Below are 15,411 nucleotides of genomic sequence, written 5' to 3'. Positions count from 1 at the left end.
GATAGATTTTTTTATAAGATAAGTTTAACGTTAGCTATCAACTTACCTTGGCTTACTGCATTCGCGTAACAGGCAGTCTCCTCGTGGAGTGCAATGAGAGGCAGGTAGTTAGTGTTGGAGTAGTTCACTAAGGTTGCAAGATTGAATCCCCGAGCTGACAAGGTGAAAATCTGTCGTTCTGCCCCTGAAAGAGGCAGTTAACACACCGTTCCTAGGCCGTCATTGAAAATAAGAATGTGTTCTTAACTGAGTTGCCTAGTTAAGTTAAATAAAGATTAAAAGGTGTAAAAAAAGAAGATTAAAATAAAAAACGGCCATATCGGTGTCCAAAAATACAGATTTCCGATTGTTATGAACACTTGAAATCAGCCCTAATTAATCGGCCATTCCGATTAATCGGTCGACCTCTATAGAGACAAAGTAGAGTCGCAATTCAACGGCTCAGACACAAGAGGTATGTGGCAGGGTCTACAGTCAATCACGGATTACAAAAAGAAAACCAGCCGCGTCGCGGACCAGGATCTTGCTCCCAGACAGACTAAACAACTTCTTTGCTCACTTTGAGGACAATACAGTGCCACTGACACGGCCCACTACCAAAACATGTGGACTCTCCTTCACTGCAGCCGACGTGAGTAAAACATTTAAACGTGTTAACACTCGCAAGGCTGCAGGCCCAGGCGGCATCCCCAGCCGCGTCCTCAGAGCATGCGCAGACCAGCTGGCTGGTGTGTTTATGGACATATTCAATCAATCCTTATCCCAGTCTGCTGTTACCACATGCTTCAAGAGGGCCACTATTGTTCCTGTTGCCAAGAAAGCTAAGGTAACTGAGCTAAATGACTACTGCCCCGTAGCACTCACTTCTGTCATCATGAAGTGCTTTGAGAGACTAGTCAAGGACCAGATCACCTCCCCCCTACCTGACACCCTAGACCCACTCCAATTTGCTTACCGCCCCAAAAGGTCCACAGACGTAGCAACCACACTGCACACTGCCCTAACCCATCTGTACAAGATGAATACCTATGTGAGAATGCTGACTACAGCTCAGAATTTAACACCATAGTACCCTCCAAACTCGTCATCAAGCTCGAGACCCTGGGTCTCGACCCCGCCCTGTGCAACTGGGTACTGGACTTCCTGACGGACCGCCCCCAGGTGGTGAGGGTAGGTAACAACATCTCCTCCCCGCTGATCCTCAACACTGGGGCCCCACAAGGGTGTGTTCTGAGCCCTCTCCTCTACTCCCTGGTCACCCACGACTGAGTGGCCATGCACGCCTCCAACTCAATCATCGAGTTTGCGGACGACACTACAGTGGTAGGCTTGATTACCAACAACGAAGAGACTGCCTACAGGGAGGAGGTGAGGGCCCTCGGAGTGTGGTGTCAGGAAAATAACCTCACACTCAACGTCAACTAAACAAAGGAGATGATCGTGGACTTCAGGAAACAGCAGAGGGAGCACCCCACTATCCACATCGAGGGGACAGTAGTGGAGAGGTAGTAAGTTTTAAGTTCCTCAGTGTACACATGACGGACAAACTGAATTGGTCCACCCACACAGACAGCGTGGTGAAGAAGGCACAGCAGCGCCTCTTCATCCTCAGGAGGCTGAAGAAATGTGGCTTGTCACCAAAAGCACTTACAAACTTTTACGGATGCACAATCGAGAGCATCCTGTCGGGCTGTATCACTGCCTTGTACGGCAACTGCTCCGCCCACAACAGTAAGGCTCTCCAGAGGGTAGTGAGGTCTGCGCAACGCATCACCGGGGGCAAACTACCTGCCCTCCAGGACACCTACACCACCCGATGTCACAGGAAGGACATAAAGATCATCAAGGACAACAATCACCCCAGCCACTGCCTGTTCACCCTGGTATCAACCAGAAGGCGAGGTCAGTACAGGTGCATCAAAGCAGGGACCGAGGACTGTTAAACAGCCACCACTAACATTGAGTATCTGCTACCAACATACTGACTCAACTCCAGCCACTTTAATAATGGAAAAATTGATGTACAAATGTATATCACTATCCACTTTAAACAATGCCACTTATGTTTACATACCCTACATTACTCATCTCATATGTATATACTGTACTCTATACCATCTACTGCATCTTACCTATGCCGTTCTGTACCATCACTCATTCATATATTTTTATGTACATATTCTTCATCCCTTTATACAAACAAGTGTAAGGTAGTTGCTGTGGAATTGTTCGATTTCTCGTTGGTTATTACTGTATTGTCGGAACTAGAAGCACAAGCATTTCACTACACTTGCATTAACATCTGCTAACCATGTGTATGTGACAATTTTTTTTATTTGAACCAACCATAGACATGCAGTGCATTCTGAAAGTATTCAGACCCCTTAACTTTTTCCACATTTTGTTACATTACGTTCTAAAATAGAGTAAATAGATGATTTTCCTCAAATCTACACACAACACCCTATAATGACATGGCAAAAACAGGTATAGACATTTTGGAAAAATGTATTAAAAATAAACCTAAATATTACATCAGTATTCAGACCCTTTACTGAGTACTTTGTTGAAGCACCTTTGGCAGTGATTACACTCAAGTCTTCTTGGGTATGACGCTAGAAGCTTTGCACAGCTGTATTTGGGAAGTTTCTTCCATTCTTCTCTACAGATCCTCTCAAGCTCTGTCAGGTTGGATGGGCAGTGTTGCTGCACAGCTATTTTTCCGGTCTCTCCAGAGATGTTTGATCGGGTTCAAGTCCGGGCTCTGGCTGGGCCACTCAAGGATATTCAGAGACTTTCCCCGGAGGCACTCCTGCATTTCCTGGCTGTGAGTTTAGGGTTGTTGTCTTGTTGGAAGGTGAACCTTTGCCACAGCGTGAGGCTCTGGAGCAGGTTTTCATCAAGGACCTGTCTTTACTTTGCTCGGTTCATCTTTCCCTCGACCCTGACTAGTCTCCCAGTCCCTGCCACTGAAAAACATTGCCACAGCATGATGCTGCCACCATGCTTCACTGTAGGGATGGTGCCAGGTTCCCTCCAGATGTGACGTTTGGCATTCAGGCCAAAGAGTTCAACCTTGGTTTCATCAGACCAGAGAATCTTGTTTCTAATGGTCTGAGAGTCTTTTAGGTGCCAAGCGGTCTGTCATGTGCCTTTTACTGAGGAGTGGTTCCGTCTGGCCTGATTGGTGGAGTGCTGCAGAGATGGTTGTCCTTCTGGAAGGTTCTACCATTTTCACAGAGGAACTCTGGAGCTCTGTCAGAGTGACCATCGTGTTCTTGGTCACCTCCTTGACAAAGGCCCTTCTCCTCCGATTGCACAGTTTGGCCAGCGGCCAGTTGTAGGAAGCATCTTGGTGGCTCCAAACTTCTTCCATTTAAGAATGATGGAGGCCACTGTGTTCTTGGACCTTCAATCCCCACATCTGTGCTGACACAATCCTGTCTCGGAGCTCTATGGACAATTATTTTGACCTCATGGCTTGGTTTTGGTTCTGAAATGTCAACTATCAACTAGGGGACCTTATATAGACAGGTGTGTGTGCCTTTCCAAATCATGTCCAATAATAAAAATTTACCACAGGTGGACTCCAATCAAGTTGCAGAAACATCTCAAGGATGATCAATGGAAACAGGAAGCACCTGAGCTCAATTTCAAGTCTCATAGCAAAGGGTCTGAATGCTTATGTAAATAAGGTATTTCTGTTAATTCGTCATACATTTCTAAAAAAAAACTGGTTTTGCTTTGTTGTTATGGGGTATTGTGTGTAGCTTGGGGGGGGACAATTTAATCCATTTTAGAATAAGGCTGTAACGTAACAAAATGTGAAAAAAAGTCAAGGGGTCTGAATACTTTCTGAATGCCCTGAGCTGGAATGTCAAGCTAACTGAAGCTGGTTAGCTTTAGAAAACACAATTTTTTTTTATTTTACAGTTAGCATAACCCCTTTCAAAAACAAAGCCTTCGCCGTATTCCACCTCGTGAGCTTCTGTGATTGACCAATTAAAATGTTCCTTGTATGTATCGTACAAAAAACAAGAACATTTTGAGTTGACTGACTTTAGGGTACATTGAATGATGTGCTGTTTACATCAGTATTATCATAGGGTTGACACGGGCTACCTCATCAGTATTATCATAGGGTTGACACAGGCTACCTCAAGTTATCATTAACATCAGAGGACAAAATGTATTGTGTAGCAACCAGGCAAAGCTTTTTCAATACACTGACTGTCAGAAATTGCATCCTATTCCCTCTGTGGTGCACTACATTTGACCAGGACCGATATGGTTCTAGTCAAAAGTAGTGTACTACATAGAGAATAGGGTGCCATTTCTGAAGCAACCAATGACTGCCTGAGGAAACGCAGACGGAAAATATCCAGGCAGTTTTTCCTGCGTTAAAAATGTAATCTCCATAATGTAATGACTGAACTCCACTAACACAGCGCACAAAGGACCAATACTTTTTCCTATGATGAGCTCAAAAAGACACTCCCAACATTTGCCACAGAACACCAGCAGTTGCAGCAGTACGTAAAATGGCACAGTACGTTCTTTACAAATCACTGCGTTACTGTAAGTATGGACACTTAGCATACACTTAGTTAACTAGCATATGTTGAAAGTGAAAGCATTCCATTAATTCCCTTAGATCGTTACTCATCGATTAGAAATGATACCTTTCTGTGCGCCGGCTTTGGTATCTTTCAGTTCATTCTGTGCTTCTTCGATTTTATCTGCAACACAAGAAAGGAAGGATACCTGTTGGTTTTCAGCACAGAGAAACAAACCAGAAGTAAGAGGCTGATTATTATCCACACTATAGGCAATGTAGAAAATAACTAATGATCCTGGGGATGCTTCCTACATTGGTGTTGTGATATGGAGAGGTTTTTTATTATAATAAGAACCAGACCTTCTTAGGGGAGGGAGAACACCAGAGTACTACAAAAACCATCATTATGAGAACAGCTCTTAGGGCTAGTACACACAGGTAATGTCCCAAATGGCACCCTTTTCCAAATTTAGTGCACTATAGGGAATAAGGTATGAATTGGGACACAATGTTGAGAGCTCTTAAAATACCTCAATTCCACAGCATATACATAATACATGTTAGCGGAAATGAGCTAAAGAAATGAACGCAGTGATAATGTAATTCTAATTACCTTTAAGAAACTGAAGGGATTCCATGAGGATCAATGTATGGATAAGATCAAGCACAACCTAGGCGACATCACAACACAACTCACATGGCTGTGTATTATTTCCATCTCGATTAGACCTTTTATTCACACCCTTGACCTTTTCCGCATTTTGTTGTTAGACAAAATTTAAAATGGATTAAATTGACTGGCCTACACACAATGCTTCATAATGACAAAGCAGAATTATGTCTATCAAAAATTGTACACATTTATTAAAAAAATTAAAATCTAAAATATCTTGAGTCAATAAATATTCAATCTCTTATTTATGCAAGCCTAAAGTTCATTTGCATAACAAGTCACAAGTTGCACGGACCCACTGTGTGCAATAATAGTGTTTAACATGATTTCTGAATGACTACCTCATCTCTGTAACCCACACATACAATTATCTGTAAGGTCCTTCAGTCTAGCAGTGAATTTCAAACACAGATTTAACAAGAAAGAACAGGGAGATTTTCAAATGCCTCGTAAAGAAGGGCACTTATTGGTAGATGGGTGGGAAAAAAAGCAGACAAATAATATCCCTTTTGAGCATGATGTAGTTATTAATTACACTTTGGATGGTGTATCAATTCAACTAGTCACTAGAAAGATACAGGCGTCCTTCCTAACTCAGTTTCCGGAGAAGAAGGAAACTGCTCAGGGATTCCACCATGACGCCAATCCTAGAGGAAAACGTGGTTCAGTTTGCTTTCCACCAGACACTGGGAGATTAATTCACCTTTCAGCAGGACAAATACCTAAAACGCAAGGCCACATCTACACTGGAGTTGCTTACACAAAAAGACTGACAGCTGTAATCGCTGCCAAAGGTGTTTCTCACATGTATTGACTCGGGTGTGTGAATACTTATGTAAATTATATATTTCTGTATTTCATTGTCAATACATTTTCAAAAATAAACAAAAACATGCATGTTTTCACTTTGTCATTATCTGGTATTGAGTGTAGATGGGTGATAACAAAAACCTATTTAACCCATGTTGAATTCAGGCTGTAACACAACATGTGGAATAAGGGGTATGAATACTTTCTGAAGTGTCATGCCCTGACCATAGAGAGCTTTTTATTCTCTGTTGGTTAGGTCGGGGTGTGACTAGGTTGGGTCATCTAGGTAATTATATTTCTATGTTGGCCTGGTATGGTTCCCAATCAGAGGCAGCTGTTTATCGTGGTCTCTGATAGGGGAAATGGCTGCCTAAATATGATCCCCATTATGCTTTGTGGGATCTTGACTACGTATAGTTGCCTGTGAACACGATTGTTGCTTCACGTTTCGTTTTGCGATTTATTGTTTTCTTTGAGTTTCAATTCCTAATAAAGAGAATGGAACCATACCACGCTGCATCTTTGTCCACTCATTATAACGATTGTGACATGAAGGCACTATAAAGGGAATATGGTGCCATTTGGTAGCTAAATTCTTAATTGCTAAATTGTAATTATTTCGCTACTATGGCCTATTCATTGCCTTGCCGCCCTAATCTTACTACATTTGCACACACTGTATATAGACTTTTCTATTGTGTTATGTGTAACTCTGTTTGTGTCGCACTGCTTTGCTCCATCTTGGCCGGGCCGCAGTTGTAAATGAGAACTTGTTCTCAACTGGCCTACCTGGTTCAATAAAGGGGAAATATATATATTTAAAAAAAACATGTTTTTACTAACTGCCTGATACTCAGCACTTTATTGTCCCTCTAATCACTGTATCCACTAAAATAGGAGAATCAGCTTTCTATAGGCTAGGCCTACTACTGTATATTTATTTCTCAACTTTCCTAATATTAAACACCGTGCTTATATTTACAACAGGAGTATAGCCTATCTGACTGGCATGAAAATAAACAACGGAGAAAAGCGCCCTCCACTCGCTATTTAAGTGCATAGATTACATGTTTTTTTCCTGCTGCCCCTGTTTCAATACAGGTGCCTGATAATGGTCCATTCTAAATCAAAACAAATTTCACACAGTATTTATTATATGTAAAGTCAAGATTAAATCAAGAATAGTCTGTTGGGTGATATTAGCCTATCACTTGTGAATTATATATTATCACTCGTGAATGATGCCAAGCATAAACTTTTTCAAATCATAGTTGCACACCTCATGTAGCCTAGCCCATAGGCCTATATGTTTTAATAAGGTTTGTATCACAACTAAAGTGGCCAAATAACCTCTTAAAATGAAGCACAATAATCTGATTTACAAGGGGTGTAGACCCTAACTGGCAAAAAAAGCAGTGCGTGAGTTTCAAGTTTAGGGAAGATAATTTCCCCCATAAAAATGCACCTTTATAAGAAAAGCATTACATGCACCTTTATAAGAAAAGCATTACATGCACCTTTATAAGAAAAGCATTACATGCACAATTGCACTTTTGAAAATGGTGTTTCCGCTAATGAAACATTCACGCTTATATATATATATATATATGAGCATTGCTGCGCTTATAATGTGAAGAAATAAACTATTAGGCTATCAAAATTTTAAGCTAAACATTCTGATCTGTTGTGTCAGCCACAGTAGGTAAAGTGTTTTTACATTCTACTGGTTGTATTAATTTGGAAACGATCGCATCCCACAACTGTCCCAGATCACGTTAGGAATATTTATTTCTCGCACAGAATAGGTCGACTTTGTACAATGGGGGATATTAGATTGACATAGGCGTGTGCTTTTGCTGTTCGTTAGACCTACTCATCTTGTTGGCTGCCGAAAAGTAAATGTAGCTCTTACAATATCTTCAATATGCACCTCGGAATTTAATTAGGACGCGAGCAGTTGTCTGTCTTCACTTGTAGCCTGTAAAAGGCATGGATTTTTTAGGATGCATTACGGCCACACAAAGGGGATGCTGCAGGGAAATTGGAGGCATTATCAAGTTCTTGTCAAATTGAAGTCTGCGAAAGATACATTAATAACTCTAAATTAAGCATATAGGTATGACTATTTCTTTGTTAACAGCACAACACAGAATAGCCGTATGTGCTCACTCCCTCAAATCGCTTGGAGAAAATATCCTTTCTATTTTATTCAGCTTTGTTCATTTGTATTTTTCATACTATAAAATAATGCCATGGAATTCTAAGCAAATCTTGTCTGCTAAATGAACTAGTGTAGCCCACAGCCATTTGAAATAGACTAATGGATTTATTGTGAAGGTTTGGCTATATTACATGGATTTATTAGACTTTTGAAAATGTAGACGTTCCAAAGTTCTGCATCAGTGGCTTGTAGGCTGTGTGTGGTAGCCAGGAGATTATGTGTTTGTTAATTAACTGTCAATTACCGTGAGACCAACAGTCGTGTGTGTGTGTGTGTGTGTGTGTGTGTGTGTGTGTGTGTGTGTGTGTGTGTGTGTGTGTGTGTGTGTGTGTGAACTGAGATAGCCCTCTGACAGGGGACACAGACTGATAGCATGTTCTTGGCACTGAGGCCTGGTTGGTATGCCTCCAGTGACAGAATCAGTAACAGAGTCCCTCCGACACACACACACTTCCCTCAGCTTCAGTTCATAGAACCACATTGCCTACCAGGCATTCACTAGAACTATCCCCCCAAAGCTCCCTAAAGCATTCCACAAACTATATTATTGCAAACTCATTTAAAATAATAATAAATACTCATTTTCATTGGTCAGGGGATTTGAGGGTAGACTTTTACTATTATGCTTTATTGTTTGTACATGTATTTCATTAGACCACACTGGCAATCTAATCTTCACTGATTACTACTACAACAGAACAATCTGAGGGGTAATATGGGGTATGAGACCAGGGACAGCATTCACCATAGATCAGAATACACACACCAAATGATTGACGACACACCTATTAAGTATAAGCCACTATGCCCAGTACTGAGTGCACACCGCCTCTGAACCTTAGTGAACAACACAGTTACAGTATGAAGCAGTGAAGGAGGGAGAAAGGGAGGCACTGGCTGCATACCAAATGGAACCCTATTTCCTTTATAGTGCACTACTTTTGAACAAGGCCCATGACCAGGGTCCAAATGTCAGGGACTCCAAAAGTAGTGCACTGTAAGGGAAATAGGGTGTGATTTGGGATGAAGATAACACACTTAAATCAGAATGCTAGGAGTTATTAAGACCGTGGGGAATGATTAGTGTTGTTCCTATTCCCCTCATTAAGATTCCTAGCTACTGTTATTACTGTGTGTGTTATTCCAGTACCCCTGTTATTAAAGGCAAGCTTTCAGAAGAGCCTTTTATGATGTGATGTTGGACATGGTTGGGATGACAGCCAGACAGCTACGTGTTTCACGAGAGGGAGAAAATGGAGAGATGTTAATCACGCAATTTTTACATGATTAATCAAATATAACGTAAAAAATAAACACTGCATTTATGTTGCCGGGGACGATGAACAGAGCACAAAAAATGGGTTTGTGTCCCAAATGGCACCCTATTCCCTATATAGTGCACTGCTTTTGAACAGAGCCCTCTAAGACTAGTGCACTATATAGGGAATAGAGTGCCATTTGGGACACATGCCTGACTGGAATTTAAACGGAGGGAGGGTCAACATTTGTTTTAGGGTATTGAACTCATGAAGCTATGTTATGGTTGCCAGTGACTGGACTGCTGTCGAGTGCAGGTTTAAGGAAAACAGAAAAATCTGAAGTTCATAAGATGCTTTCATACAAGAAAGCAGAGACTATAAATCAGTTCAATGCAGCTGTTTTCCATTTGACACAAGGCACTGCACCGACCTAGGCAGAGTCTGTGGTAGTACAAGTAGGTTATACAACCCTTTGGTTACACTTTCATAGATGAATTCCTTGATTTTAATGAGTTAATTATTACAACTTAGACAGCTGCTTTCACCATGTATTCAAGCAGCAAAACTGGAACATAACACCCAGTGTAATATGTCATGGTTGTGAAATTCAGAATTGATTCCCATTCAACTCATGAGCTGAAATTCAAATTGAATTGTCCACACCCCACAGGATGTAGAATTAGAATTTCAGTTTGAGTGACAGAAAATAGCATTTCATTAAGTGCAATTCAAATAAATTCCACTCTGTCATAGAACATGAATGTTTCATTGAATCTGCCAGGTCAGATACAGTAACTTTTATCTGGAAACAATGTTCATATACTCTTAACCTTAGTGCTAGAATAGCCAATTATGTTTCCACCAACCATTTAATGTGTTTGTTATTTTTTAAAGCTTTATGCTCAACTTGAGGGTTCAACTAATGCATTCAGAGATTATTTTCCCCATATTGAACAACATTTTTGTGATTTTGTTTTCCTTGATCATTCATTTTAAGAGTTGGACCTGACAATTGCATGTATATAACAACATGTTTTGTGTACACTCAATGACCAGTTTATTAGGTACACCCATCTAGTACAGGGTCAGACCCCCTTTGCCTCCAGAACAGCCTAAAGTCTTTGGGGGGTGGCAGGTAGCCTAGTGGTTAGAGCATTGGGCCAGTAACCAAAAGGTTGCCAGATCGAATCCCCGGGCTGACAAGGTAAAAATCTGTCGTTCTGCCCCCGAACAAGGCAGGTAACCCACTGTTCCTAGGCTGTCATTGTGAATAATAATTTCTTAAAACCTGTTTGGGGAAGGGGGTAGTATTGTCACCTCCGGATGAGAAGTGTGCCTAAAGTAAACTGCCTGTTACTCAGGCCCAGAAGCTAGGATATGCATATAGTTGGTAGGTTTGAATAGAAAAAACACTAACGTTTCCAAAACTGTTAAAATAATGTCTGAGTATTACAGAATTGATATGGCAGGCTAAAACCTGAGGTAAATCCATCCAGGAAGTGCTATTATTTTTAAATGGGTGTTTTTCCATTGAAAGCCTATCCACTATATAAAGGGATATGACCCAGATTGCATTCCCTATAGCTTCCACTAGCTGTGAACAGTCTTTAGAGATTGTTTCAGACTTTTATTCTGAAAAATTAGGGAGAATGACCACTTTCAATGAGTGGACAGTGGAAAGTCCCAGAGCTGTTTGTTGCGCGCAACAACCTTTCATTTTTCTTTTATATTGACGACGCTATTGTCCGGTTGAAATATTATTGATTATTTAGACAAAAAAACAACCTGAGGATTGATTAAACATCGTTTGACATGTTTATACAATCTTCACTGGTACTATTTGGATTTTTCGTCTGCCTGCTGTGATTGCCTTTGAGCCAATAGATTACTGAACAAAACGTGCCAACAAAACGGTTTTGGACATAAGAGGGACTTTATCGAACAAATCCAACATTTATTGTGTAACATGGAGTCTCCCTTTAACCCCTCTCTCTCCATATTTTACTCCCTTTACATTATCTCTCACTCTGTTTTACCTCTCCCTCACTCTCAAATCTCTGATATGATGAGCCCAGTCAGCAGCCCATTAATAGAGGCAGCATCCAAAATGGCACCCTAATCCTTATTTGGTGCACTACTTTTTGGTACCATTTGGGATGCAGAAAGTCTCCCGGTAAAGACCCTCATGTCAAACTTTGATCCAGGCAACGTGATTATATCTGGGGATCAGATTGGTGGTGGAAGTGGCTTGTGTGGGCAGGATGCATGTCAATTAAGCTGCAGAGCCGTGGGCCTAAAACGAGTCATCGTTGGAGCTACCATGACAACCAGGAATCCTATCCTCATTGCAGGCTGCCCCCCCCCACACACACGCACACACGCACACACACTGCCCCGTCTTTGCTCACTTCAGTGTGAGGTGGAATGTGATTAAACTGGTCCCCATGGACCAAAAATGACAAATCACAACCACCACATGTGAAACATAATTGACTTGGCTACAACACCCACATGTTAGTGAATTCCCGAAACACCAAGCCACAGCAAGGAGGAGGAGGAGCATAGCTTGCTCTTAACTCTTCAATGAAACAGGGCCCCTGTCAGCATTAGGCCCAAATTAATACAATTGGAGGAGTGTGCCCATGAGGTGCAGGGCACCTCTGCAGCAAACACCTGGCTCGGACTGAGGCTCTCCTCGTGACAGGCAGCACCCACTACCTGCTACCTGTCTCGGCCTGCTACTAGAAAACCACCAGGCTCCTCGTCCCCTGCCTGCCCACCTCCCCCTGCCAGGCAGTAACACATTTAGCTCCGCTCAACAGCCTGCTCTGCCCTTCTGGTGCCTGGGCCTAGCCATGCCCACTATGCCAAACAACTAAGTCAATCTGTGATTGGCATATGTGTGTTCAGTTCAACAATGGAGCACAATGCCTGGTGGGCTGCAGAGCAAACAGTATGGTGGATGGCTTTATTATTGGCTGCATTCCAAATTACACCCCATCCCCTATATAATGCACTACTTTTGACCAGGGCCAATAGGGCACTATGTATCTGGCAATAAACAGAGAGAACACAGTGGCAGAATACCTGACCTCTAACTGACCCTAAAATAAGAAAATCTTTGACTATGTCCAGACTCAGTAAGCATAGCCTTGCTATTGAGAGGCTGTTGTAGGCAGATCTGGCCCTCAAGAAAAGACGGGCAATGTACACACTGTCCACAAAATGAGGAAACTAATTTCTAATATTTCTAATATGTTTTTGTTGATGCTGTTGTCCTCTCCCTTGTGTTTGTTTATTTCACTTGCTTAGACAATATAAAATGTTTCCAATGCCAATAAAGCCCCACTGAATTGAGAGAGGGGAAAAGTGAGACTGATGCTGCTGCAGATGAGACAGGAACAGACAGCCATCCCCCACTTCTCTGTCACAGCAAGGGAGAGAGATGAAGATTGTGTAACTCAAAGAGCTACCTCCTCGGGCACTCTTCCTGTCGTCTGAAAATAAGATATTTCTTTTTCTGCAGCTCTCAGCAGGGACCTCCTGAAGCAGATAGCTACTGTACAGTATGGTCTGTCTGACACATGTTTGGGTCACCCTTACAAGAAACCATTGGAGACGCCTATGGGTCTGGGGAAAACAACCAATCACAGACAAGAAAAGATACCAAAAAAATAAGAACCTACACCCTATTCTAGGAAGTACAGTAAGCTCCTGGTTACGGTCAGTGGGTGACACACACACTGTGGTAGATGAGATGAGGAAGCCCAGTGACTAGTGTCCTATTACCCAACAGTCTATCATCATCAGCAGACTTACAGGCTAGTGCACACTGCTTTGACCTTCCCCACTCCCACAGACACTCACTGGAGCGACTGGCTCCATCAGCCTTAATAGACCAGGAGGTATGGAGAGTGTGTGTGAGGATGAGAAAGAAACTGCAGTGCTGTGCTGAGTGCTCCGACTCTCTCCGTCAATCATAGTGGACAAGGAGGGAGGGATAGAGAGAGAGAGAGAGGGGAGCAGAGAACGAGGAGAAATAAAAATAAAAAGGGAACCACGCAGACTTCAGTGCTGACTGCACGTCTGAGAGTTTCGCTTCTCAAAAGCCGTGCAGCATGACAAACAAATAATTCAGGCGAATCTCGCTCCGTCTCTCTGTCTCTGTAGTTACGGGATCAGCTTCTGACTACTAAGCACTCTGCGAGGACAGGAGGAGGGGAGGCAGCGTGGGAGGATGGTATGGTGCAGCGTTTCCTGTTGGGGCTGGGCGCGTCTCGTTCCATTGGGATAGACTGGGAGGGAGATGGTTGTGGTGTGGTGTGTATAGGCAAGGTAGTGAATGGACACAACATGCATTATGCACAAACTGAGTCAAACACCCAGTCACAACTTACAAGTTTGGTTTTGAACATGTACACACACAAGTTTTGGTGTGGGTTCTTTACAGTGCGGCTGGCCCCACAGGAAACAGTGGGAAGTAGGTAGGCAGGCAGGCAGTAGACCGGCAGGCAGCAAACAGGCGTCCATTGATTGGTGGGAATCTTCCTACAGTATCAGTCAAAATTTTGGACACACCGACTTATTCAAGGGTTTTTCATTATTTTTACTATTTTCTACATTGTAGAATAAGCAACCGACAAGTGCTCAGCATATGTGGGAACTCCTTAAAGATGGTTGGAAAAGCATTCCAGGTGAATCTGGTTGAGAGATTGCCAAGAGTGTGCAAAGCTGTCATCAAGACAAAGGGTGGATACTTTGAAGAATCTCAAATATATTTAGATTTGTTTAGCACTTTTTGGTTACTACACTGTAATTCCATATGTGTAATTTCATAGTAGAATGTATGCACACATGACTGTAAGTCGCTTTGGATAAAAGCGTCTGCTAAATGGCATATATTATATTATTATAGTTTTGATGTCTTCTATTTATTCTACAATGTAGATAAATAGTCAAAAGTAAGAGAACCTTTTAATGAGTAGGTGTGTCAACATTTGACTGGTACTGCATATAAAACTACATTGGTCAGATTGAGATGTGTTGGTTGGGGGGTTTGTGTGGGTGTGTGTTTGCGTAATGGCGCGGGTGGTGACAAATGTAAATCCTGAAACTTCCATCGCTATTAGACAAAAATCTGTCCTGTGTAAATAAAGAGACAGACTGCCAAACCAAAACACATGGCCAAGCAGAGCTAAATTATGATTTGTTTCTTTCTCAGTTGCCAATCATGGAAGGTGTGATTATGGTGCTGAAATAGACCCAATGATTCAGACTGGCTCTAGAAAACAGAACTAATTGACATTGCTGGTTGATATTTACATTTAACAAACAATCAGGAACACCGGTATGTGATTCAGTGTGTCTTACAAATCACTCACGGAATGTAAAATGTCAGAAAATATGTTCTATCAGTGGAATGGGTAAAGATTGATCTAATTGGAATAGATAAAATAAAACAAAACAAATTAAACAAAACGCAAATTTAGTAAAGAAATTAGGGAAAAGAAAATAGGAAATCAGTCCATGTGATTGGTATCACTTCCTGATTGATTAAGACAGGGGAGAGACATTATAATTGAAATGTTACAGCCAGCCCAAATACACACACACACACACACACACGCACACGCACACGCACTCTTTCCTTTCTCTGCATAAAACCCCAAAACGGGAAACAAAACAAGCCACACGTCAAATTTGATTGGATCAAAATCTCAAGTTCCCAATTGGTTGGTTCTTCTAGGGGCCGTGAACCAGAGCAAGTGTGTGTGTGACAGAACGAACATCCAGACTGCGGTTCCACTCAACTGACTCCACGGACAGACAGCCAGCAAAGGCGACCGGGACGGCGCGGGGTAGGAAGCATGTTCCATTAGATTCAGTGTAA

The 15,411-nt window shown here is 42.0% G+C and overlaps 1 protein-coding gene across 3 annotated transcripts in view; it reads right to left on the bottom strand.

Moving 5' to 3' along the window:
* LOC118397989 (zinc finger protein 40) overlaps positions 1-15,411 on the bottom strand; it is a 77,220-nt gene that overhangs the window by 22,335 nt on the left and 39,474 nt on the right. For all 3 annotated transcript variants that reach the window (XM_035792906.1, XM_035792905.2, XM_052470073.1), the window contains exon 3: positions 4,683-4,739. In XM_035792906.1, the coding sequence (XP_035648799.1) occupies positions 4,683-4,739 (57 nt within the window). The remainder of the gene's footprint in view (positions 1-4,682; positions 4,740-15,411) is intronic.

The sequence above is a fragment of the Oncorhynchus keta genome, chromosome 19 (assembly GCF_023373465.1).
Source record: "Oncorhynchus keta strain PuntledgeMale-10-30-2019 chromosome 19, Oket_V2, whole genome shotgun sequence".
Classification (NCBI taxonomy): domain Eukaryota; kingdom Metazoa; phylum Chordata; class Actinopteri; order Salmoniformes; family Salmonidae; genus Oncorhynchus; species Oncorhynchus keta.
The sequence above is the reverse complement of the archived record's forward strand: the minus strand, read 5'-3'. Positions and strand labels throughout refer to the sequence as shown.